At 42.6% G+C, this 24,913-nt stretch overlaps 1 protein-coding gene across 1 annotated transcript in view; it reads right to left on the bottom strand.

Moving 5' to 3' along the window:
- SNAP91 (synaptosome associated protein 91) overlaps positions 1 to 11,788 on the bottom strand; it is a 165,130-nt gene extending 153,342 nt beyond the window's left edge. Inside the window, exon 1 of the mRNA XM_056110026.1 lies at positions 11,618 to 11,788. Within this exon, the coding sequence (XP_055966001.1) occupies positions 11,618 to 11,747 (130 nt within the window). The 5' untranslated portion in view covers positions 11,748 to 11,788. The remainder of the gene's footprint in view (positions 1 to 11,617) is intronic.
- Positions 11,789 to 24,913: the final 13,125 nt, after the last annotated feature.

Raw genomic sequence — 24,913 nt, 5'->3', positions numbered from 1 at the left:
TCAAAGAGAAAACTGCCCTGAATCTGAGGTGTTAGAGGATTTAAACAGGATTGTGGGGAACAAGAGATAGGCCTTGTAGAATAAGCAAGATTTGGGTCTGAAAGATGGTGCAACAGATAAAGACCATGCCTTGCAAAGTTGATCCCAGCTGGATCCATGGTACCATACTAGGGTCCCCTGACCCCCACTGTGTCGAGCCAGAAATAAGCCTTGAGCACAACTGGGTGTGGCCCAACTCTGCCATCACACCACCACATACACACAAACCAAGACTAAGCAAGATGGCCAAAACCATCATAAAAATAAGGATCCTTCAAAGAGTTACTCCCTAAAGTTTTAAAGATGCCAGAGAAATGCAAAGGATCACAGGAAACAATTATGAACTACTTAAGCCAACAAACTGTACAACCTGGAAGCACTGTCCACTGTAGCATGTCCTCCCGTTGTTCATCTATTTGCTCGAGCGGACACTAGTGATGTCTCCATTGTGAGACTTGTTGTTACTGTTTTTGGCAAATGGAATACGTCATGGGTAGCTTGCGGGGTTTTGACATGCGGGCGGGATACTCTCAGTGGCTTGCCGGGCTCTCTGAGAAGGGCAGAGGAATCATGCAACCTCTTGAGACTAAAGCGGAGAAGTGTAAAAAGCAGAGGGGGCCAATTGTAGGTAAAGACACTGAAACAGTAATCATGTCTCTCATCAGACAAAAGTGAAAGTCCAGATGGTTGTACCAGTGAGTTAATCTAAACCTTAAAGGTGGTGTATTATCTTTCTCAAACTCATACCAAAAAATTGCTGAAACGAAAGTTCTTCCAAATACTTTCTATGAGGCCAACATTACCTTGATATCAAAATGAGAGACAACACGGACTTAACTACACAATAATATCTCTGATGAACACAGATGCAAATTCTTCAATAAAATCTTAGTAAACTATATTAATAATACACTAAGAGGATTATACAGCATGACCACATAGAACTTATTCCAAGGATGTAACTTATTCCAAGTCAGATGCAAATCAATAAATATGCCATACCAATAAAAGATTAAAAAGTCATGTGATCATATCATGAGAGGAAGAGAAAGTATTTGAGAGTATTTGGCATCCATTATGATTTTTAAAAATCTCTCAACCTAATGGGTATAGAACTAACAAACCTCAACATGATAAAGGCCGTAAACAAGCCCACATATAATATCATACTTACTGGCAAAAATAAAATCTTTTCCACTAAGATCTTTTCCACTTTAATTGATACCAGTCAAAACAAATCAATTTTGTATTGGAAGTTCTGGCCACTGCAGTTAGGTAAGAAGAGAAAAGAAAGGAACACAGACTGGAAAAGAAGTTATACTATCACTACTTGCCAATGATCTGATGATACACAAAATGATACACACAGATCCACTAAATACTATTGGACACAATAAATCTTTAGATCCCCCTCATAGGTAACATATAAAGAAATGAAGCAACAAAAAAGCAATTTCCAAAGGGGAAAAATGTCTTAGATGTTGACACAGTTACCAAGTGAAGGGCTCAATAGACTGTGAAAGAGGGATATCTTGACACTTTGGTGCTGGGCATGGTGTGGTAACACTGTACCCTAAACACATAAAACTTACACACTTGCAAACCTATGTTACTTAAATAAAAAAGAATCTTAAGAAGTTATTTCCTTATTAAAATTAGGAGAAATAAAGAACACTTTCCATAAAAGGAAATAACAGAAAAACATGTCTCACTGACTCTAGATTCTTGGTAAACACGAGGAAAAAAAACTGGGGTATTCGTAACCGTACTTTAATTTTTACCAAAATTTGAGATTTAAATTTTACTATGGTCACATTGCTGTACTTAAACACACACTACAAAATGAAAAGACAAGAAATATTTTTAAAAAAGCCACAAAATAAGGAATGCATATTAATAGAAATATTACCTTCAAAGAGAAAATAACTGTGAATGTAGAGCGTATATCTACATAGACTATCCTACAAAAAATGTATATAAAAATGTTTTTCTTTAGAATGGGAAAAAATCATTACTAAAGAGTCTCACTCAAGGAGATTCAAAAGGATATTGTCACTGTCACTGTCCTCCCGTTGTTCATCGATTTGCTCGAGTGGGCCCAGTAACGTCTCCATCATGAGACTTGTTGTTACTGTGTCTGGCATATCGAATACGTCACGGGTGGCTTGCCAGGCTCTGCCGTGCGGGCGAGATCCTCTCGGTAGCTTGCCGGGCTCCAAGGGGGGGCAGAGGAATCGAACCCGGGTCGGCCATGTTGGCTGCATGCAAGGCAAACGCCCTACCGCTGTGCTATCGCTCCAGCCCACAAAAGATTATGAAAATCTTAAACAGAATGAAGAAACGGTAAGTATTCGGCATAAGTAATATTAGTGACTGTGGTACTAGCTTCACTGCATGTCTGTCTGCTATGCTCTGAGCTAGGTATTTTGTGTGCATTAGTGATTCCACTTATTTCACACCAAAAGAGAGGAAGATATTATTAAAATTTGCTTCACAGCTGAAATTTACTACTGATCTAAACCAAAGCAGAAGAGAGCTAAGTAATATTTTTGGAAGTTTTAAAATAACTAACCACCCACTGGATTTCGGAGATGAAGGATAACTCTCAGGTTAGTGGCTTGAGCAAGTATTTGGACATTTTCTGGAATTCAACAGCAATTCTAGTACTTCATGCAAGAACCAAGTTCATCGAAGACAGAATACCCAAAGAGGGCAGATTTGCTTTTATTTTCTTTAAAATGGTGAGCATCCGTTTCAAGGAGCTAGGTTGTAAAAGGAAAACAAGGCATAACAGGTTGGTTAAAAAGATTGGAGTCTAGAGTCTACTTTCCGCATGCTTCTCCCACCCTGGGAGGATCCTCCCAACACCTTTATTTGGTGCTCCCTTCTCTATCTGAGCTCCCTTTTCCCCTAGCACGTGTGGTTGGCCTCCAAGCCATGGAGTAAACCTTCTGGTACTAATCTCGGCCATTCTTGGGTGTTAGTCTCCTATTTTGTTACTTTATGTTCCCCAGTCACCCACTGCCTCTTTTGCAAACCACAGCACCCAATAAGAGAGAGAGAGAACAAAAGGGAATGCCCTGCTACAGAGGCAGGGTGGGATGGGGGGATGGGGGGTGGGAGGGATACTGGGACCCGTGGTGGTGGAAAATGGGCACTGGTGAAGGGATGGGTACTTGATCATTGTATAACTGAGACCCAAGCACAAAAATTTGTTAGTCTACAACTTATGGTGTTTCACTAATAAAAAAAAAAATAAAGATTGGAGTCTAAGCAGAATTGGTTGTTAAGGGTAAAGGTAAAGGTAAAGGACCTCCCGTTGATCGTCGATTTGCTCGAGCGGGCCCAGTAACGTCTCCATTGGAGACTTTGTTGTTACTGTGTCTGGCATATCGGATACTCTCGGTAGCTTGCCGGGCTCTCCGAGAGGGGCGGAGGAATCGAACTCGGGTCGGCCATGTTGGCCGCTTGTAAGGCGAACGCCCTACCGCTGTGCTATTGCTCCAGCTTTGTTTCAAATGGAACACTTGAAAAATGCTTATGAGAGAGTTGGAAGGAAAGGCTAAAGATGAGATAGAGAGGGGCTGGAGCAATAGCACAGCGGGTAGGGCATTTGCCTGGTACGCGGCCGACCCGGGTTCGATCCCCAGCATCCCATATGGTCCCCCGAGCACTGCCAGGAGTAATTTCTGAGTGCAGAGCCAGGAGTAACTCCTGAGCATCGCCAGGTGTGACTCAAAAAGGAAAAAAAATATATGAGAAAGACAGTAACTAATGTAGAAAGGTGCATAATTGCAATTTAAAATAAACACAGAAGAAGAATCAAAGGATAAGATCAGATCCTAACACAAAACCAAAGTAAGCAAAGATCTAGACTGTCTCCTGAGCAGACAGAAGTGACCTATCACAAACTTTTCTCCAACAGTGTTTTCCCAACCATGGTCTCCAACCACTTTTCCCGACCATGGTCTCCATCCCCCATTGTTTCCCTCCTATGACCACCACACCTCCATCCTAGTAACTGGTTCCCTAGTCTTATGCCATGCCCTACCTCCACATTTACACAATTTTCACCTGTGGCCCTTCGCAGTATCCTGGGGAAACTCAAGGAGCGATGGGTCTATGGTACCTGGTTAAAAAATGTTGCCCTACAAGACACTGAGCCTCCTGATCACTTATCCTCGCTGATGCATGAGAGAGAAAGCTAATGTACACCAACACTACTGGGGGCAAATGAAGAGAGGACACGAAGACAGTGACAGGCTGCAGGCACAGAGCACAGTCTTGTCTCTGGTTTATGTTTCTGCCCAACCGCTCCAAGGAAAACTCCATCACTTCTTACTTATAGGTCATCAAGCAGTTGACACTTAATACCCCGCTCAGCTAATCTCCCTTTACGAGACACAAAAGCTAGAGTAACTCCCACGTTACATAATCACTCAAGAGGAACCACCCTTTCCCTTTACAAGGAACAACGCATTTCTCTCAAAAGAGAAAGCAATTTACAAAGTGAAACTGAAGAATATTTTTAATGGCGGTAACTGGCTTTTCAAATTACTTAACTCTACTATGATTAAGTCTGAAGTGTATCTCCCAGTAGCTACTGATTGAAGAGGAGCTGAATCACTTAAATATAACTTGTTAATACACATCATTGACCCTCAGTGAACAGGGTTAAATGTCACTTCTGTTCTTCCTTAACAAGTTACTGCTCCGAGGAACACCCCAATCCCAGGATCAATCAATTGAATAAAGGAGGTAAGATATTAGAAAGAATATTTACTCATAACAAGCTGAGCATATAGATGAAATTACAAATAAGACCAAGCAATCATTTACTAAATATTAAAATAGGCATTGTAACAAAACTCACGACTTTAACGTAAAATGCACCAAATCAAAAATGAAATTTAAATGTGGGGCTTGAGCGATAGTACAGCAATACCTTGCACAGGCAGACCCAGATTTAATCCCATATGGTCTCCTGAACCACCAGGAGTGATCCCTGAGCACAGAGTCCTGGGTATAGTCAGGTGTGATTTCCACCCCCCCCCAAAAAAAATCATAGACTAATAAAATTAAGGTGTGAATTCACCCAGTACAAAATTTTATATATTCTCCATATACGCATATTTTAAAATTTCTAGAGAAACTGTTTAAAAAAAATTCATGTGAACGACCAGCTTTAAGCTTTATTCTGTTTCTAAGGATCTGCTAACCATACTGATGTCCACTGGGAAAACTACCAAAAGTGACTCAAATGTAGTATTTTACCTTTTGGCTTAAAAAAATGACTTCTCTACAAATGAGGCATTAAAAAGACCTGGGGAGGGGGAGGATCACTTTTCTCCCCACTCACTGATTAAAACGCCTGCAAAATCATTGTAAGTCATTTCTAAAGATGCCCCTTACTGTTACCTAAGCCACTTTGCTTCTCTGTTCCTCCTGTTCCTCCCAATTCCTGGACCTCACAGGATCTCTTTTCTCCCTTTCTGAGAGGTTAAGGCACTGTAGCCCTGTCCTCCCATTGTTCATCGATTCGCTCGAGTGGGCACCAGTAACGTCTCACAACAAATTGTGAGACTTGTTGTTATTGTTTTTGGCATATCAAAGTCGTTACAGGGAGCTTACCAGGCTCTGCCGTGCGGGCGGGATACTCTCGGTAGCTTGCCGGGCTCTCCGAGAGGGATGGAGGAATCAAACCCAGTTCAGCCGTGTGCAAGGCAAATGCCCTACCCGCTGTGCTATCGCTCCAGCCCATAGGTTAAGGCATGGCTTGAAAATGCCACAGAGTTATAGGTCTGTACCTTACTGATTCATGATATGAACTGTCATTGACTAGACAGTTTCTAAGACTATATTCCCTTTTTTCTTAACTACCTAAAAAATAATACAAAAATTTTCTCAATTATTTCCATTCTTGGAATGGGTCTATACCTTGAAACAGGAAAAAAACAGGAAGTAAATGGCAACAGTAAAATGAGAACAGCTGGATCAAAGTAAATACAACAAGTTAAGATACAATCCATTAAGTTCAGTAAACTTTTATACACTGTTTCAATTAATCTTGTTGAAAAAAAATTCGCTTTCTTTTGAAATGAGCACTCTAGAAAGTTCTTGCTACAAATAAAAATATGCTATTAACTGAATTAGTGTACAAATAGCATTTCTATAAATAAAAATATTTGTTATATACTGGATGTTTTATATATATATATAATATATATGTTATATATGGGCTGGACCTTTAGCACAGTGAGTAGAGTGTTGGCCTTCCAAGCGGTCAACATGGCCAACCCGAGTTCGATTCCTCCACCCCTCTCGGAGAGCCCAGCAAGCTACTGAGAGTATCCCGCCCACACGGCAAAACCTGGCAAGCTCCCGGTGATGTATTCAATATGCCAAAAACAGTAACAACAAGACTCACAATGGAGATGCTACTGGGCCCGCTCGAGCAAATCTATGAGCAACGAGAGGACAGTGCTATAGTGCTACGTTATATATTAAGAAACTTAAACCGAGTAAACAATTATTTTTAAGTTTTCATAACCAACTTTTATTCAAAAAATTTCTTATTTACATGCAGACGTTTTATGAAAATTTAAAATTTAATCAAGACACAGCCCACCTCTACACTATCTTTACCAAACATTCTATAAGAAATAAATCTTAAATTTTGGAGGAAAAAAATCATTTCTAAAATGCCATTATTGCTCACTTGTTAAATTCAGAATTTGAGCCACTGATTATGTGGGATAAGCTCATAATTAAAATATGAAAGAGACTTAAAATAGAAAAAATAAGATTACCTATAACCAACTCGACTTTTTCATAAAGCTTGGTTTCATGTTAACATTAATGATGATGGCTGAATTTTGATGATCTAAAATAGGATATTTAGCCAAATAGCAAACACAGAAATTGCTCATGGGTGCTGTTAACTAAAGTGAATCTTATATCAGGGCTGGAAAACCTTCCCATTTTCTACTTTCAGGTGTTACTGTGAACCAACTCTAGTTTAGTTGTTCTTTAACTTTGAAACAGCATTTGGCTAGCTACAAGGTGCCCTACAAGATCTTGTTACCTTATTTTACCTTATTATATGACTTGGATCACCCTTAGGCCATCAACTACAAAACAGAAAAGGAAAAGCAAATGAAATACATAACGGTTTAGCCAAGAAGGTGAACCCTCGAGTACTAAATGTTTTATGAACTACCACACTGGCACACAATATCACATAAGAAAAAAGGGAAGATGTGCAACATCAGAATAAAACTGGTGGTCAATTTTTTAGGTGCGAGAGCAATATAAAAACTCGAGGGAAAAATAATGGTATAAACATTCTACCTAATCTGACAGTACTTAAAAATACAGGATCCTCTCATACTAAGTGAAGTAAGTCAGAAGAAGAACAAATACCAGATGATCTCACTTTTCTGTGGGACATCGAAAAATACAGAAGGATCCAAGGGGAGGGGATGGAAGGTATCAAAAATATTGATCTGTACTCGAATTTGCCATGGATCACTCAGTTTTTCACAAACAACGATCTTTTTCTAATCTCTTACTCGGATTACTCTTGACTTTTAAGCATAGCGATAAGAAGGACAGAAAAGCAAAGAAGCTGAAGAGAGGAGGGGAATTAGTAGGAGGTGGGGGATGGAGCAAGATAAGGGTCTAGGGGCTTCAAGCACATCAGTGGTGCAGAGGTGTGATATATTTATATATCTAAATCTCAGAGCCAAAAATAATCCAAGCTATAACAACCAAACTTAAAGATGGGCCTGCGAGGTTACAGGATTATCTCTGTCACATACAGGACTTAAAGATACACAACGAGATGAAACAATGATCCAACAGCAACAGAATTGGGGGAACAGATCCACAAATTGTGTTGGGGCAAGGCAGAAGAGGTGGGTGCTGGGGTTCTCGGGGGAAAACACTGGTGATGGATGTGGTATTGGAATTGTGTGCATGAGAAACCATTAATAGTATTATTATAAACCAACTTTAGAAAGTTTAAATTTTTTTAAAACAGTGCCCGTCAAGGAGGAAGGCTTGGAAGAAATCTGGGTATACTGGTAGAGGGAAATCAATACTGGTGGTGGGAGTATTGGAACACGGTACACCTGAAGTGGAACCAAAAGTAACTTTAATATTAAAATAAAATTTCCAATATATGTAGGATCCTTAGTTATGTTATGGAGGTTAGTCATATCGTGTGCATGCGTACTACACCCAGAGCCTCAGACGTGAGAGGCATGACTTCTCACACTGAGTTCCATTTTTATTTAATTTTACATTTACATTTAACAGCTGATTATGGTGACACTTTTCCAAATATATTTTTCCTTCAAAGAAGATCGTTATTAAGAAACAAGGAAAAAAATTGAAAGGATGTCTATAATTTATCTTCACTTTCCCACCATGTATAAGTCCATCCCTAGATGTTAAATGATTTCTTCAGATTTATAAATCATATAAATCATATCTGCACTGCACTGTAGCACTGTCCTCCCATTGTTCATTGATCTGCTCGAGCGGGCCCAGTAACGTCTCCATTGTGACTTGTTGTTACTGTGTTTGGCATATCAAATACGTCGCGGGGAGCTTGCCAGGCTATGCCGTGCGGGCGAGATACTCTTAGTAGCTTGCCGGGCTCTCCAAGAGGGACAGAGGAATTGAACCCGGGTCAGCCGGGTTGGCCACGTGCAAGGCAAAGGCCCTACCCGCTGTGCTATTAGACATAATTTCACATATTCTGCTAACAAGTGTCTTGGCCTATTGACCTAAAGAGGCAAAAGTAAAAGACAGAGAGAATGTTTTAAGTCAACACTGAAACAAAGTAATTTAAATAATAATACATAGTACATAAAAATTCCAAGCCCATTCCCTTAACTCAACATCTGAAAAAGAAAGTTATAGGGCCATAAACTCTATTCTTAGAGCATTATGGTTTAAACTACAAACTACAAATTTATATGCAAATCTCATTTAGTTCGGTTGCAGTTCATTTTGTTTTAAGTCACTAACTATACACGTGCTTTCTGCAATAATATTTGATATTTCAAACAGAAAGTGACTATTTTAAGATTGTTTCATAATCTAATGGTAAACTTAGTTATATGCTTGAGGAATGGGTGTGACTCACTAGTGTAACTGGTATATGACTGGAAACTTGTGAGTAAATTCCAGGGTAATCTACTGTTATTTCAAAGAACTTCATGAGAAGTTTGAGCAAAGATGCCCTCTCACAATGCAAATTATTGTAACATTATTTATATATTCAGATTTTTCAGATCATCTCTAAGATAAAACATATGAGTAAAGTGGTCCGTTCTTCCAAATTCTACTTTAAGAACGGTTTTAAGTCAACTTATTAGAAAAGTAAAGTGCTAAAAAGAAAAACAAATACTCCTGATTTCAGTCCTCAGCTCATGTGTTTAACAACAGAAATGTCCATGCATCTCACAGAAACATTAATGGGTGTATGGGGGGAGATGTTCGGTGTCACACAAAACCAGGCAAAAAGGATAAGCCACAGACGGTCATTAAGTGTGGTAATTAAAAAACCATGAAAGTTAATCACCCTCCCAGAACCTGGTAAGCGGTAATAAATCAATCATGTAAACCCCAGTATCTGGTACATAGTAAATGCTCAATAAATGTTTAGCTCTTCAGATTATTCGTATTAATAATCCAGCACCAGTCCCTAATTTAGTTGTTTTCTTTAAATATAGAATTCCACACTTTCAAAATCACCCCCCACTCACTAACATATGCTAAGGCTACCGGAAAAATCTCCCATCTCAAAATTTTTTTCAAGGACTTGTTTAGATCTAAAAGATCAAGATGACTAAATAGGAAAAATTCAGTCTTGAATAGTTTTAAATGTAATGCTCAAATCTGTGCCTATATCTAGCCTATATCCATGGATTGATGTACCACTTCCACAGCATGTAGCAAATCCATAACCTTTCGCTTTTTCTTACGAGCATCTGCCAAACGGACACATACCTTTAAGGCATGAGTCATCCTTCCAGAGTTGGGGAAACTGATGGAAAGAGAGCTAAATGATTCAGCACACTGCAGCAAAACGAGCTGGTCATGAATTTGTAATTTCCACTTCTGTTCGGTGCCCTGGCCCCAGACACCTCCCTCACTCTGTACCGCACATACAGCACGCGACACCATCATCAACACATTGGGTTAAAATTCCCTCAGGACAGTAGCGAGGGTGCTTTCCCCCCAAATATCCAGAAGCAAAAGGACTCAATTTTCTTAGGCTCACAAGCCTAGGTCACATTTTCAACATCCAGTTCTCTGTTCCATCAAGCTTAGACAGATAGTCCGGCTAGAGTCAAATTTAGCACCGGTGCCATTTTTCCAGCTGCCCAAAGAAGGCAGCCTACAGAGGGTCTGAAGCGAAAGAAAATGAGAAGCCAGGGCAAAGGAAGCCAGATGGACAGGAGGTTCGGCCATGCCCGAGTCTCTCATGCCAATGCTGATTTTTTTACCGACAGATCCTAAGCAACCACTGCATCAATTCTGATGTAGTCTTAGGTTAAAACCTCATTATCCAAGTGAAAGCCATTTTCTATATGTCCCTACTTGCCCTTCGTGCCCTTCAATATCAAAAAATGTACAACGAGACTTTTATTTCAAAAATAGTTTCCCAACGACATCCTATTCCCATCAAATAATTGTTATTTTAAAGATACTGTGAATCAAAATATTTCCATCCCACACTTCCCTGTCTGAAGTGCTGGGAAAGTACATCCATTTTGTGACCACACGCATAGTCATCCTACCCAGCAGTTTCTGAGAATGGGACAAGATGTGCCAGAATGTGAAAAAATTAAATCGCCATTATTGATGAAGTGCAATGTGCTCATCAAAGACCTTGGATTTATTTTCAGCCTATTGTGGTCACACAGATCACACATACAACTCCCAGGGGGAAAAAAAAATCTCAGCAGTGATCCTGGGGAAAGAAAAATCCAAAAGTACTATTCTAAAACCCTCGGGAATGTATCTGAGGAAACAAGGATGCTACGTTTGACCTTCCACGAATACGCTTCCTTCACTGATGCTAAGGTTGGTGTAACCCTCTAATTTCCACTAACCCAGAGAAGAAGTGGAGAGTGGAGAAGGGAAAAAAAAATGATGTGAAAGCACCGAAAACAGGACGCACCATTTCTTGGTAGCTTAGCTACACTCCATCCAGACCTTGTAGGTCAAGGCAGGGAACCAAAAAGAGACAGAGAGAGAGAGAAGGGGGAAATAAAGTCTCAAGGACAAGGCTCCAGGGGTTCTCAAGGCGTCACCTCCAGGACTGGAGGTCCCCAACCCCGGGGCCGGCTGTTCCATCGCCCTCTTACAGATGCATAGAATTGTAACACTATTCTAACAATACAATTGTATATACTCGCGCATATATATATCTAATTGTATAGATACATCTAATTGTAACACTACTGTAACAAATGCATGTAACTGTAACACTGCAGCACTCTGGGCGAGCCCCGGGCGCCTCTGCCACGCGCATGTCCCACTTATATAAAGAGATGCTTACAGTCCAGGTGCTTCTTCTTGGGGCCCATCACTTCGTGCGTGGTGGCTTTGCACACCGCCCTGGCGACAGCGGAGCCTGTCACGCTGTACTGAGCGGCCGCGATGCGGTCGGTGAGCGTCTGGCCCGACATCTTCTCCTCCTCCTCGGGCCACGTCTACAGCCTCCTCTTCTGCGGGAGAAGAAGAGAGGGTCCCGCTGGCACCCTCCGCCGCCGCCGCCGCCTCCGCGGACCCTCCGGGCAGCGCCCCGGCCCCACCTGCCCCCCAGCTGGCCCGGCGGCGGCGGCTCCCGGGCGCGTCTCCGCCGCAACGCGCTGGGAGGAGGACGGGGGCTTCTCCATCCATCCAGGGGGTCGGCCCCGGAATCCCACCCAGCACGGGCTCCGGGCCCAGCCTCGTGACACATCCCTGATCCCACCCCACCCCACCCGCTGCCACCCACCGCCCACCTCCCCGGCTCCTCGGCTCTCGCTCCGCGGCCCGATCGCGCGTCGGGGGTGCGCCCTGGCCAGGCTGCCGCGCGCACCCGGCGCCCACCTGCCCGCCGCAGGCTCCCGAGGAGGGACGGGGTGCGGTGGGGGGAGGCAGGGATGTGCCGCGGGCAGGGGACCGGCGCCCCGGCCGCCTCCTCCGGGTCCTCGCCGGCCGCAAGGCCAGGCCCGTCCTCCCGCGGCCGCGGAGATTAGCCGGAGCGTCGCGCCCGGGCTCGGCCCGTCCCTCCCCCGCCGCCTCCCGAGCCTCGGCCCCGCCGCGCCCCCCGCGCGCACCGCCACGACCCCCGCCGCGCGGGGGCCCCGGGGCTCGGCGCAGAGGCCCCCGGGGGGCCCCTTGCGCGCGCCCCGCCCCGGCCCGCCCCGGCCCGCCCGCCGAGCTGTCACCGGCCCTGGGGACCGCGCGCCCTGGCGCGGCGCGGCGCGGGGCTGGGGGGCCGCCCGCGGGGACTCACCGCGCCCCGGCAGGATGCGCAGGGAGCCGCGGCCGCCGAGCCGAGCTGCCGCCGGCTGTGCCCAAGCCAGGCCCGGCCCCCGCCCCGCGCCCGCAGCTCGTGGCCCCCCGGAGCCCGGCCCCGTCGCCGCTCGCCGCCGCCGCCGCCGCCGCGTCTCCCCAGCGCTCGGCGCCGCGTCCCCATCCCCGCCCCCGCCCCCGCCGGGCCGCTCGGCAGAGTCAGGTGACGGCGCCCGACAAACCCGGGGAGCGCTCCGGCGAGCGCCCCGACGCCCCCTCCCAGCTACGCGCACTCGCCGCCGCCCCCGCCCCCACCCCCACACACACCCCGGGGCCGCCGCGCGCGCGCCAGCATCCCTGGGAGGAGGGAGACGGGCACCCGGGAGGGGAAGGCGGGGGACGCGGGCACCCACCCAGCCCCGCACGCTCTGCCGGCTGCAGCTGCAGCGAAGGACGCGCAGTGCGTGCGCGCGCCGCGCGGGCGGGCGCACACACACACAGACACACACACACACACAGACACACACACGCGCGCGCGCGCACACGCACACACGCACGCACCTGCCCTCCCGCGATGGGGTGTGCTGACGGCGCAGAGCGAGCGTGGTGTAAGGCTAAGAGGGCGCTCCCTGCGGGTACGGCTGGAAAAGGCGCACACACACACACACACGCACACACATACGCACGCACGCACACACACGCGCGCGCGCGCACACACACACACCTGCCCACCTTCCTGCCCGCGTTGGGGTGTGCTGACAGCGCGCAGACCAACCGTGGTGTAAGGCTAAGGGGGCGCTCCCTGCGGGTACAGCTGGAAAGGGCACTCACACACACGCAAACACACACACGCAAGCACGCACACACACACACACCTGCCCGCCCGCGCTAGGGTGTGCTCACAGCGCAGACCGACCGTGGTGTAAGGCTAGGAGGGCGCTCCCTGCGGGTACGGCTGGAAAGGGCGCGCGCGCGCACACACACACACACACACGCACGCACGCACACACACACACACCTGTCCGCCCGCGTTGGGGTGTGCTGACAGCGCAGACCGACCGCGGTGCCAGGCTAGCGGGGCGCTCCCTGCGGGTACGGCCGCAAAGGCCAAGGCCACAGCCCAGGGTCCAGGCTCCCCGCCCTCCCTCCCGCAGGGCAAGGCAACTGACCAGGTCACCTTCTGCTGCTGCGGGTCGAGGCTGCTGCCCGCTCACCTGCCGGTCCCAGTTCCTCGCAGCTTGTTTTGCTCGCCCTGCAAAGCCGCCGCGGGAGCAGGTGGATTCTCAGCTCTTTCATCCTCTAAACCGGACACACACGGAGGAGGAAGGTGTCCTGCTGCAAGGGCGAATCATTAACAGAGCCATCCGTCCAGGTCCAGCTTCAGATTCTATTCGCAGCGATCCTTCGGGTGTGTCAGGGCAACAGGCCGGGTCTTCGAAAAATTTCTTCCGATTGAGTACTGCAGACGTGTCTTAAGTCTATCTCGACTGCATGCGTGGCTGTCTCAGCACGGGTTGGGGCTTGGTTAATAGTTTCACATGGCAATTATCTTTTCGAAGATTAGTATCTATCTTAACCTTTTATTTAAAAAGAAATCTTTTCAACCCCAACAGCAGAATCAGTAGCAAAACTTTGTGAATCTTCTTGACATCCTGCCCACCCTGATCCTGGTGGCTCTAGGCAGCCTGCATTTGGCCCCAAGACCATAACCTCTAAGATTTCTCCATCTGGTACAAGGTTCAGAATGAAGTGATGACTTCATACCTCTTAGGACTGATCCGAGCACTGATTAGAAGCATGAAAAAAAAAAACAGTGAAGACCACCAGAGTTGGGTATCAAATATCAGTTCTACCATACATTCTAACATCACTACAATCAGGTATTTACTCAAGAAAAATGAAAATAAATGTTTATTAGAACACTTGTATTTAAATTTTGTCACTGAGAGAAAAAATACTTTTTTTATTGGTAAATAATAACAGAACATGGTACATCCACAATGTTAAGGAAAAAAAATTGACAATGTGGATGGATTTCAATTACATCACACTAAGCAGAGAAGCCCAGCCCAAACTGCTAGTTACTATTGTAATTCTGTTTGTATAACATTTTTATAAAAATTATAGAGACTGAAAGCATGTCAGATGTGGGACAGGAGAGGCGCTTGACTACAAAGGGCCAGAGATAACGTCTTTGAGTGACAGACATATTCTAGCCCTCGACTGTGCTGCTGGTGATTATAGATCTACATTTCTCGAAACTTACCAATTTGTACACAGAAACTTGGTGAATTTTATTGTATATAAATGGCAATGCAAGTCTGACTTAAAAAAAATGAGAGCGGCAATATCAGACCAAGTAGACTGAAAAATCAATAATATTTGTAAGGATAAAGAGACATTTCATGATAAAAATTTATCAAGTGCAACACCACCTATACGTATACTTACAACCGTAGCTTCAAAAGATGTTGAATAGTAAACTTACTTATTACTAAAAGGAGAAAAAGGCAAATCCACAATCAGACTTTAGTATTTCAATATTCTTGATAAGTGATAAAACAAAATTGTATAGTTACCTTAAATAACTATATCAAGCAATTTGACATAATTGTCATTTATAAAGCACTTCAATGAGCAACAGTAAAATATTCTTTCTAGGCCACCGAGAGCATTCAACATTTAATATTCTGGAGCATTAAAGATAGTCTCATATATTTAAAATGATTACAATAATACCAACTGCATTTTCTTACTACAATGGAATTTGCCTGCAAATCAATAACAGTGGTCTGGAAATCCCTAAATATATGGGGATTGAATAACATATTCTGAAAAACCCATGGGTACAAATTTCCCATAAGAATTTACTTCAAACTGAATGATAAATAATATGCAATCATCAAAAATTTGTGGGAGAGAGGTAAATCCAGTGATTACAGGGAACGGTATGACATTAAAATGTTTAATTAGGAATGAAAACTGAAAACAGTTATTTATATTTCAAGTTTAAGGTACTAGAGAAAGCTTTTTAAGAAGAAAGGGAAGGAGAGATGGGGAAGAGAGCGGGAGGAAGAAGAAAAAAAGAAAGGAGGAGGAAGAAAGAAAAAAGAGAAAGAAAGGAAAAAGAAAGAAAGAGGGAAAGGAAGGAAGGAAGGAAGGAAGGAAGGAAGGAAGGAAGGAAGGAAGGAAGGAAGGAAGAGAAAAAGAGAAAAAGAATGAAAACAAACTAGAGAGGGAGAGAGGGACAGGGGTAGGAAGGGAGGGATCTAGAAAAAAATAGAAAATAAGACTCAACAGGAATGGAGGGGGGAAAGGAATAAAAATAATGAACAAGGGCTGGAGAGATCGTACAGTGGGAAGGGCACTTGCCTCGCAGACTGCTGACCCTGGTTCAATCCCCAGCACCTCATCTGGTCCCTGAGAACTGCCAAGAATAATCCCTAGCACAAAACCAAGACGAAGCCCTGAGCACAACTGGTTATGACTCCAACATACCCCACATACCCTCCAAAAGAGACAGGGGGGAAAAACAAATGTAAATCACCTCAACATGCAGAAACAAATAACAAGTAAGTAGATAAAGATCAATGGGATCAAAGCTCATTCTTAAAAAAAAGAAGCTTCCTAAGTCAGACAGAATAAAGGAAAAAAATGATAAACTTACAATACTAAAGGTGAAATAAAAGATAGATCCTATGACATTAAAATAAAATAGAGAAGGTAATGAAAAACTTTCTATCAAGAAATGAGATAACTTATGTGAAGAAAGATAATCAAATAAGATAGAGGTTCTCTCCTGCAGTCCAATAAGTAATGTCGTCCCATTCCTGTCCCTCTTAGTCCAAAGTGCTACAGTGCAGTGCTTAGTTAAAAGGTTCTGGAAAAGTTTCCAATGTGATTAAAATAAGACAATCTGCGTGATTTATCTTTCAAAATACATTGGAGTCGATTCTAAATTGGTCCGATAGCACTGTAGCACCGTCCTCCTGTTGTTCATCGATTTGTTTGAGCAGGCCCAGTAACGTCTTCATTGTGAGACTTGTTACTGTGTTTGGCATATCGAATACGTCACGGGGAGCTTGCCAGGCTCTGCCGTGCAGGCGAGATACTCTCGGTAGCTTGCCGGGCTCTCCGAGAGGGGCAGAGGAATCAACCGGCTCGACCAGGCCAGTGGCTTGCTAGGCAAACGCCCTACCACTGTGCTATATGGCTCCAACACAGTGGGTAAGGCGTTTGCCTTGCACGCGGCTGACCCGGGTTCGATTCCTCTGTCCCTCTCGGAGAGCCTGGCAAGCTACCGAGAGTATCTCTCCCTCATGGCAAAGCCTGGCAAGCTACCCGTGACGTATTCAATATGCCAAACACCGTAACAACAAGTCTCACAATAGAGTAAATATGTTAAGTAAGAACAATTTTTGAAATTCCATTGTTTGCTTTGAAAGAAGTCTCACTGAGTTTTGAAAATAGTAGCATATTTCCATTGGCAAAGATGAATAAAATCAGCTTCTTATTTCCAGGAAAACCTAGAAATGCAACCATGAATAATGAATATGAGGTTGAAAGAAAAGAAAGTAATTAAAAGAAAAATATAATAAATAATATTCAATTAATCTTATGCAAAAATAAGCACTGATATTCAGTACTTTATGAATTGGAATGCTTTTAAAATATCAATGGTTAAGTAGACAAAACAAGACAAAATAAGAGAAATGATGAAATTTTTAGATAATTTTAATTTAAAAATCTATATGTCATCATATAGATTTAGCAGAATAGTATTTTTTTCTAAGTCTCTTATTTAATGTTTCCTTCTGAGAATCATATTCAATAGAAGAAAAAAAAGCCAAAAATAATTACTGTGAAATAACAGTTTATATCAACACATGAGAAGGAATGTCTTTAAGTTCTTGGTTTCAATTTGTAAGATAACATGAGAGTACAAGAAACATAAAGCTCGGGGCTATCTCCTAGCTATGGGTAAGAACCTCAGATGACGTTAAGAAACTCATATTTTTCTCTAAAAGGTGTATGCTCTTCTAAAAGATATAGGATGATTTTATTCCAGGGTTGTTTTTCTTTCAAGATTGGAAAACAGATCAGGTGCAAAAAGAAATATATTGGAGGATGTCTATCCACACAGACAAATGTGACATATTTATCAAAACTCATAAGCAGCTGGAAGCAAAAAAGCAAATTTTCATCTTCTGAGTGTACAGGTATAGAGATAAATAGATCACTCCTCTTTTATGACTATAGCTGAAATCAATGAGCATCAGAACTAATGAACTTTTTAACACAGCAAGAAAATAGTAGGTTACGTAAATGGTTAAGATTGCTATTCAAACAACTGATCTTCTCAAGGAGGTATATATTACTCCATCCACAAAACTTTCACATTACATAAGATTGAAAGCAAATGAAGAGACAACGTACTCCAAGACATGACAAACACATTACATCTTGTGCTGCCTGACATTCAATTTAGAGATGAATTCCCTGACAACTGGTATATTCAAAGATCGTGTAGGTTTTACATGCATAATGATGAAAATGATTTAAATATATTTTTATTTGCTTCTCTATTTTAAATTTAATGTGGCTATTCTTGTTACCTATTTTTTGTATAACAAATTGACTTAAAAATGATTTATGAGGGCTGGAGCAATAGCACAGCGGGTACGGCGTTTGCCTTGAATGCGGCTGATCTGGGTTCAATTCCCAGCATCCCATATGGTCCCCTGAGCACCGCCAGGGGTGATTCCTGAGTGCAGAGTCAGGAGTAACCCCTGTGTATCACTGAGTGTGACCTAAAAAGCAATAAAAATTAAAAAATGAAAACGATCTATGAGGCCTAAAAATAGTTCAAGAGCTGAAGGCTAGGGTTCAATCCTTGGCACCACATCATTCCCTGTGCATCACTTAGAAATGACCACAACAGGACTATTCCTGGTTTTTGGAGCCACCAGGTGTGACTCCAAAAATCTAAACAAATGTTTTATTCTGTCTCACAATATTAGAAATTTGTCGTAGAGTTCTGCTATGTAATTCTCTTTTGAAGACCTTCATGTGGCTTCAATCATCTGTTATTGACAGTCTGAAAAAAACCCAAGATGACTGACTCCGTCACATATCTGGTAGTTGATTGATGTGGCTTTTGTTCAGTGAGGGCTCACCTGAGAGGAGTTTCACAGTAGCACTGTACGTCATCTTTATGGGAATTGAACTTCTCATTGCAAATTAGTTCAGGATAGTAGTTTATACATCTTATGTGGTGACTGGTTTCCCAAGAAACTAAGAAAACTAGGTGGAGATTATCAGTCTTCTTATCGACCTAACTCTAAGGTTGTGTAGCATCATCTCTGTAATATCCTATCAATCAAAACAAAATTTAGATATGGTTCCAGATTTGAGGGGAAGGAAACTATTATTAAGAGGTTAATTAGGAGATCAACTTCCATAATGGCTTAGAAGAGTAACCTTTACTTTTTGTTCCCCAGATGAATGCAGCCTTTCTATGTCTGTCCCTCTCTTTCTGACTCATTTTGCTTAGCATGATACTTTCCATGTTGTACCACTTGTATATAAATTTCATGACTTCATCTTTTTTTAACAGCTACATAGTACTCCAATGTGTAGATGTACCAAAGTTTCTTTAACCAGTCATCTGTTCTTGGGCATTCAGATTTCTTCCAGTTTCTGGCTATTGTAAAGAGTGCTACAATGAACAAACAAGTGCAGATGTCACTTCGACTATGCATTTTTGCCTCTCTGGGATATATTCCCAGGAGTGGTATTGCTGGGAATATATGGAATAAATGGAAGCTCAATTTCTAATTTTTTGAGAGTCGTCCGTACTGTTTTCCAAAAGGGCTGAACCAGTCGGCATTCCCACCAGCAATGAAGGAGGGTCCCTTTCTTGCCACATCCACGCCAAAACCGGTTGCTAAGAATAGCAGAGATAAGTACCAGGAGGTTCACTCCATGGCTTGGAGGCCAGTCTCACATGCTAGGGGAAAAGGCAACTCAGATAGAGAAGGGAGCACCAAATAAAGGGTGTTTGGAGGATCCTCCTAGGATGGGAGATGTGTGCTGAGAGTAGACTTTAGACCGAACATGATTGCCACTCAATGCCTCTTTTGCAAACCATAACACCCAAAAAGAGAACAAAGGGGAGTACCCTGCCACAGAGGCAAGGTGGGATGGGGAGGATGGGGGTGGGAGGGATACTGGGATCAGTTGTGGTGGAGAATGGGCACTGGTGGAGGGATGGGTATTCGATCATTGTATACCTGAAACCCAAGCACAAAAATTTGTAAATCTACAACTGTACTTCATGGTGTTTCACTAATAAAAATAAAAGAAAAAACAAAGAAGACTGACCTTTTAAAAATTTATGGAGGAAAGCCTCTAGTTTCATAATAATGTGGTTAAGTGAGTTCCTCAAGATTTGTTGGAGACTAAAATTGGGAATAAAATAATTAATAACTGATCAAAAAGTTACTTGGACATAAAATAACACACTAACTTATTTCCTCTGTTGAAATATTCTCTCACATACTAGGTAAACTCTGATTATTGTTCAAAATCTCAGTCAAATTGTACATGACACAAAATCCCTCTAACCCTGTCTGTTTTACAGCTGAGACTAGAGACTATAAGTGACTTCCTATCATCCAGCGAGATAGCAACATAGCACTGAAGCACTGTCCACTTTAGCACTATCTTCCCGTTGTTCATCAATTTGCTCGAGTGGGCCCAGTAATGTCTCCATTGTGAGACTTGTTGTTACTGTGTTTGTCATATCGAATACGTCACAGGTACCTTGCCAGGTCGGTTGTGTGCAAGGAAAATGCCCTACCTGCTGTGCAATCGCTCTAGCCCTAACAACATAACAAATTGGTTGTATTCAAGGCAAATGCCCTACCCATTGTGCTATCGCTCTAGTCCTAACAACATAATGAATCTTAAACGCCAGTTACTAAACTTTCAGCCCAGTGTTGTTTCTACTGTGTTTATTGCTTCTGATGAAAGGGTATATTATTATTATCATTTTTATAGACTCTTATTACTATTATTTATCTTTTTATTCTGCATTTTAAGATTATTTTTAAATTTATTATTGTACTATAATTTACAGAGATAACAGTTTCAAGTGTTCAAGGTTCCAACTTAACCCACCACAAGTGTCAGCATCCCTCCACCAATGACCCAGGCTCCCCCTTCTCCCCACCCCACCTCCTTAAACTCATTTTCTCAAATATATACTTCTTATACTTTGGGTCACATGTTTTCACTAACATTGACTCTTATAATATTGATTTATATAGTTACCAATGTTCTTGCCCCAGACTGAATTCCCTCTTTCCTCCAGCCCTCATTTCCTTCTATCTTAATCATCATTTGATATCAAAAGTTCCATTTTTTAAGTGTGGGAAGTGCAATAGCTATACTTTTTATTTATTTATTTATTTATTTATTTTTTGCTTTTTGGGTCACACCCAGCGATGCACAGTGGTTAGTCCTGGCTCATGCACTCAGGAACTACTCCTGGCGGTGCTCCCATATGGGGTGGTGGGAATCAAATCTGGGTTGGCCACATGCAAGGCAAGCGCCCTATCCACTGTGTTATTGCTCCAGCCCTAGTAGCTAATACTTTAGGTTAAGAAATTAGACAAGTTCCCCGCCCTGATGAGACCCCGAGTTGCCGCCCATGATGGGCTCACCAGCTCCTGAACGGCCATGATCCCAGAGGCACACAAACCAATCTCGGAACCCAGCAGCTTTTGGCACAAATGCTTCTGGACTGTGAATTAAGCTATGGCCCCATGCCACTCTGGGTGGGAAAGGGCGCTGTTCCTTCCGCCTTTTTCCTTTGGCAGCAGAATGGTGACCGCTATCTTTCAGAGCCTATTGGACAGAGAAGTACGATCTTGCAGTGATGAGACATGTTGGGGCCTCTCGGGATGGGGGGATGGAACTAGGCCCTCTCCCCGCCCTGACGAGACCCTGAGTTGCCACCCACAACCGGCTTCTCCGTCTCCTAAATGGCGATGATCCCAGAGGCACACAAACCAAGCTTGGAACCCAGCGGCTTTTGGCAGAAATTCATCTGGACATAATTACTAAAATACCAGAAATACAAAATCATATGCTCTTCATTATCAGTAATAGAAACTAAATGATCTAATGATGGCTTATCGGCAGATCTGATTTTTGGAAGAAAATTCCAAATAATAATGGTGGGTCTTCGGTAGAAAAATTGAATGTAATCAAAGTAGAGAGAGAGTAAAGTGGAAATCATCTGCCACACAGGCAGGAGGAGGGGTGAGATGAGGGATATACTGGGGTTCTTTAGGTAGTGGGACGTGTGCACTGGTGAAGGGATGGGTGTTTGATCATTGTATGACCAAGACTTAAACCTGAAATCTTTGTGACTGTTCTCATGGTGACTCAATAGAAAGAAAGAAAGGAAGAAAGAAAGGAAGGAAGGAAGGAAGGAAGGAAGGAAGGAAGAAAGAAAGAAAGAAATTAGACAAGTCATAGTTTCAGTCACTAGGGCTGGTCCATATTGTGTGACTTTGGGCAAACTCTATAACCTTTGAAGTTCAGCTTTTTTTTTCTGTAAAATCAGTTCAGGCATAATTTCTAACTCTGGAGGATTTTCTTACCATCAAATGAGGTAATCGAACATAAAATCAATAGCATGGTATATGGCACACAGTAAAACCCCAAATAAATTAGTAGTATTTCTTGAATAATAAAATGACTAATTTTATCACTTTACTAATATTTGATTATATTACTTTTTTCTTATTTGTGATTATAATTTAAGATACATTGCTAACTGATAAATATATCATTCTACTAAGATTTCTAAAGTAAGAAAATTAACTGCATGATATGTGGAGGCATATTACTTAAAGTATCATCATGGATGTACTGAGCTCATATTATTCCAGATAACTAGAGTAGAGAATACAAGCATACACATATAATGATTGTACAGCACTGCTACTTGGAACAGTGGTCCTCTGAAACCACCCAGATGCTTACAAAAGGATACTTTGCACAGTGAATATTTGCCTTTGAGAAAAAGAGAGGATTGATCAGGAAAGTTCTAAAAGAAGAGGGGGCTAAGCCAGTGATTCTCACCTTTGCTTCTTTTTTGTCTTCCTCTAGGTAAAGTTCTCCTCTGTGTAGTTTATTGATTGCGTCTCTCTACAGCCCAGCTTATATTCTGAGTTGATGTGAGTGTTGTGGTGTAGGCTCTGTTTGATCATTCATTGAATGCTACTACACAAGAAAGATCCTGCAGCTCCAGAACTGCAGTGTCCTGGGATCATGAGCACAGTCATCCTGTTGTTATTGCCGCGAGCAGTAAAGTAAGTCTTTACTTACTTTAAGTACTTACTTTAAGTAAGTAAAGTAAGTCCCCAGTAAAGTCTCCTTCGTCCTAGCCCTGAGATTTTAAAAAGTGCCATATTCAAGGCTCTTTCAGGGTTAGGAGAATGAGACCCATCATTGTTACTGGTATTTGGCATATTGGGTATGCCACAGGGAGTTTGCCAGACTCTGCCGTGTGGGCAGGTTGCATTCGGTAGCCTGCCAGGTTGTTCAAAGTAAGAATGAGATAATAAGATGTCGCTTCCAGGAGCTGGGTTTTATAGTCTCTGGGTCTTGGCCGTTGATGGGGTTACATGGCGCCAGGGGGCCAGTTGGTGGGTGTGACCCCTGCCTACTGGGAGGTGGAGGATCTGGGAGGAGGATGCTCAGCCTCGATCCAAGCAGGCTTGGAGATCTCAGCCCCGGGACCCGCATGCCAGTGTTCCTCGGCCGGTTCCTTCATGCGTGTGGAGAGTGGTCTCAGCATGGTTGTGGCTGGTTCTGGAGGTCTTCGGCTGCTGGAGCTCTGCTCGGGGTGGGGAGGGAAACTCAACCCGCCCCCCTCCAAGGGGCCCCAGCGAGGACAACCAGGCGCGGGGGCAGGAGACATGACCTGGGATATGACTTGATTATTTCAAAGTCACTTACACTGTGTGACTAGAAAAAAAACACAGGTTGCTTGTCAGTTTTAACAGGTCCCAGGCAAAAAGAATTACTTACATCAATTACAATGATCATCATATAGTTATTAAGTATAATGATGTCAATCAATCATTCTGTTTCTCAAGTAAAGAGAACATTAAACATAAATGGAAACATTAGAGTATCTGATGTTCAGTATAACCAGATGAGAATAAACTTCTGTGTTACTGCTTAAACTAATTTTGACTGGAATAAGAAAAGTCTTCCTCTAAGACATAATGTGTTTAACAATATTGAACCTTTTTTTCTTTTGCCTCAAGCATTTTCCTCTTTCCTAAGACTTTTCCCTCATCACTCAGGAGTACTTATATAGAAACACAGGACAGAGCATTGTATGAATAATTTATAAAATTAATAGACCATGTATTCATAATTTATTCAAATACTTTAGCATTGGACTCAGATTAGAAGCCCCCAAATTAACTAGCTAACATAAAGAAACTTTCAAATATAATAAAACAAAACTTATGCTCCTTTATTTTTAATAGTTGGAGAAGCGATTTTCAGTGGAGGAAATTATAAAACATGTCCAGCCAAATATAAAAATTAATGCTTGTGCGCTGCTTTTCCTCATGAAGAATGAGGAAATGTATTCGTAATTATTCTTGTATACATCTATGTCTATTTAACTTGATCAAAGGTTATGTTAACCCTAAAATTTTGTCTGATTCAACATAAAACTGAGTTGATGCTTATGTCATTATGAATACTTTTAATATATTCATGAAAAACTCAAATTCTTAGGTATTGCACTGAACACGGATGTTTATTAAATGTGTATAGTAGATGCTCACTGATAGGTATTAGTGAAAATATGCCTTTGGTTTAATGACCCCTGAATCAGTGTTGATGATTCATCTCGTGTTGCTGTGGAGAGACAGTCTGTTTTTTCCTCCATTATTACTAGCTTCATTTTGCAGACTGCCCAAGTTCACCCAGGATTTTTTCGATAAGGAAAAATAAATATCAACATTATAAGACAACCTCCATGTTTCCATTTTGTGGATGAAACATTAAAATGTAAATCAAATAAAAAGCAAGTTGATAATCTTGATATCTAAATAGCATTGTTTCCTAGAAATATCAAAGTTCTCACTCATTAATGGTCTACAAAAACAGGATTATACGTATTTTTTGAGGCCACCTACTATCTTTTGTATGTTTGAGGTTCTGTTTGAGGAGTTTAACCCTTAACTGCTGCTACGTAGTGACATCGTTTGGCAGCTGCAAATTTATCTCTGTTTGCTCTCCTTTGTACTTGAAG

This window comes from Sorex fumeus, unplaced genomic scaffold (assembly GCF_029834395.1).
Source record: "Sorex fumeus unplaced genomic scaffold, SorFum_2.1 ptg000008l, whole genome shotgun sequence".
Classification (NCBI taxonomy): Eukaryota; Metazoa; Chordata; class Mammalia; order Eulipotyphla; family Soricidae; genus Sorex; species Sorex fumeus.
This window is presented reverse-complemented; position numbering and strand designations above follow the sequence as displayed.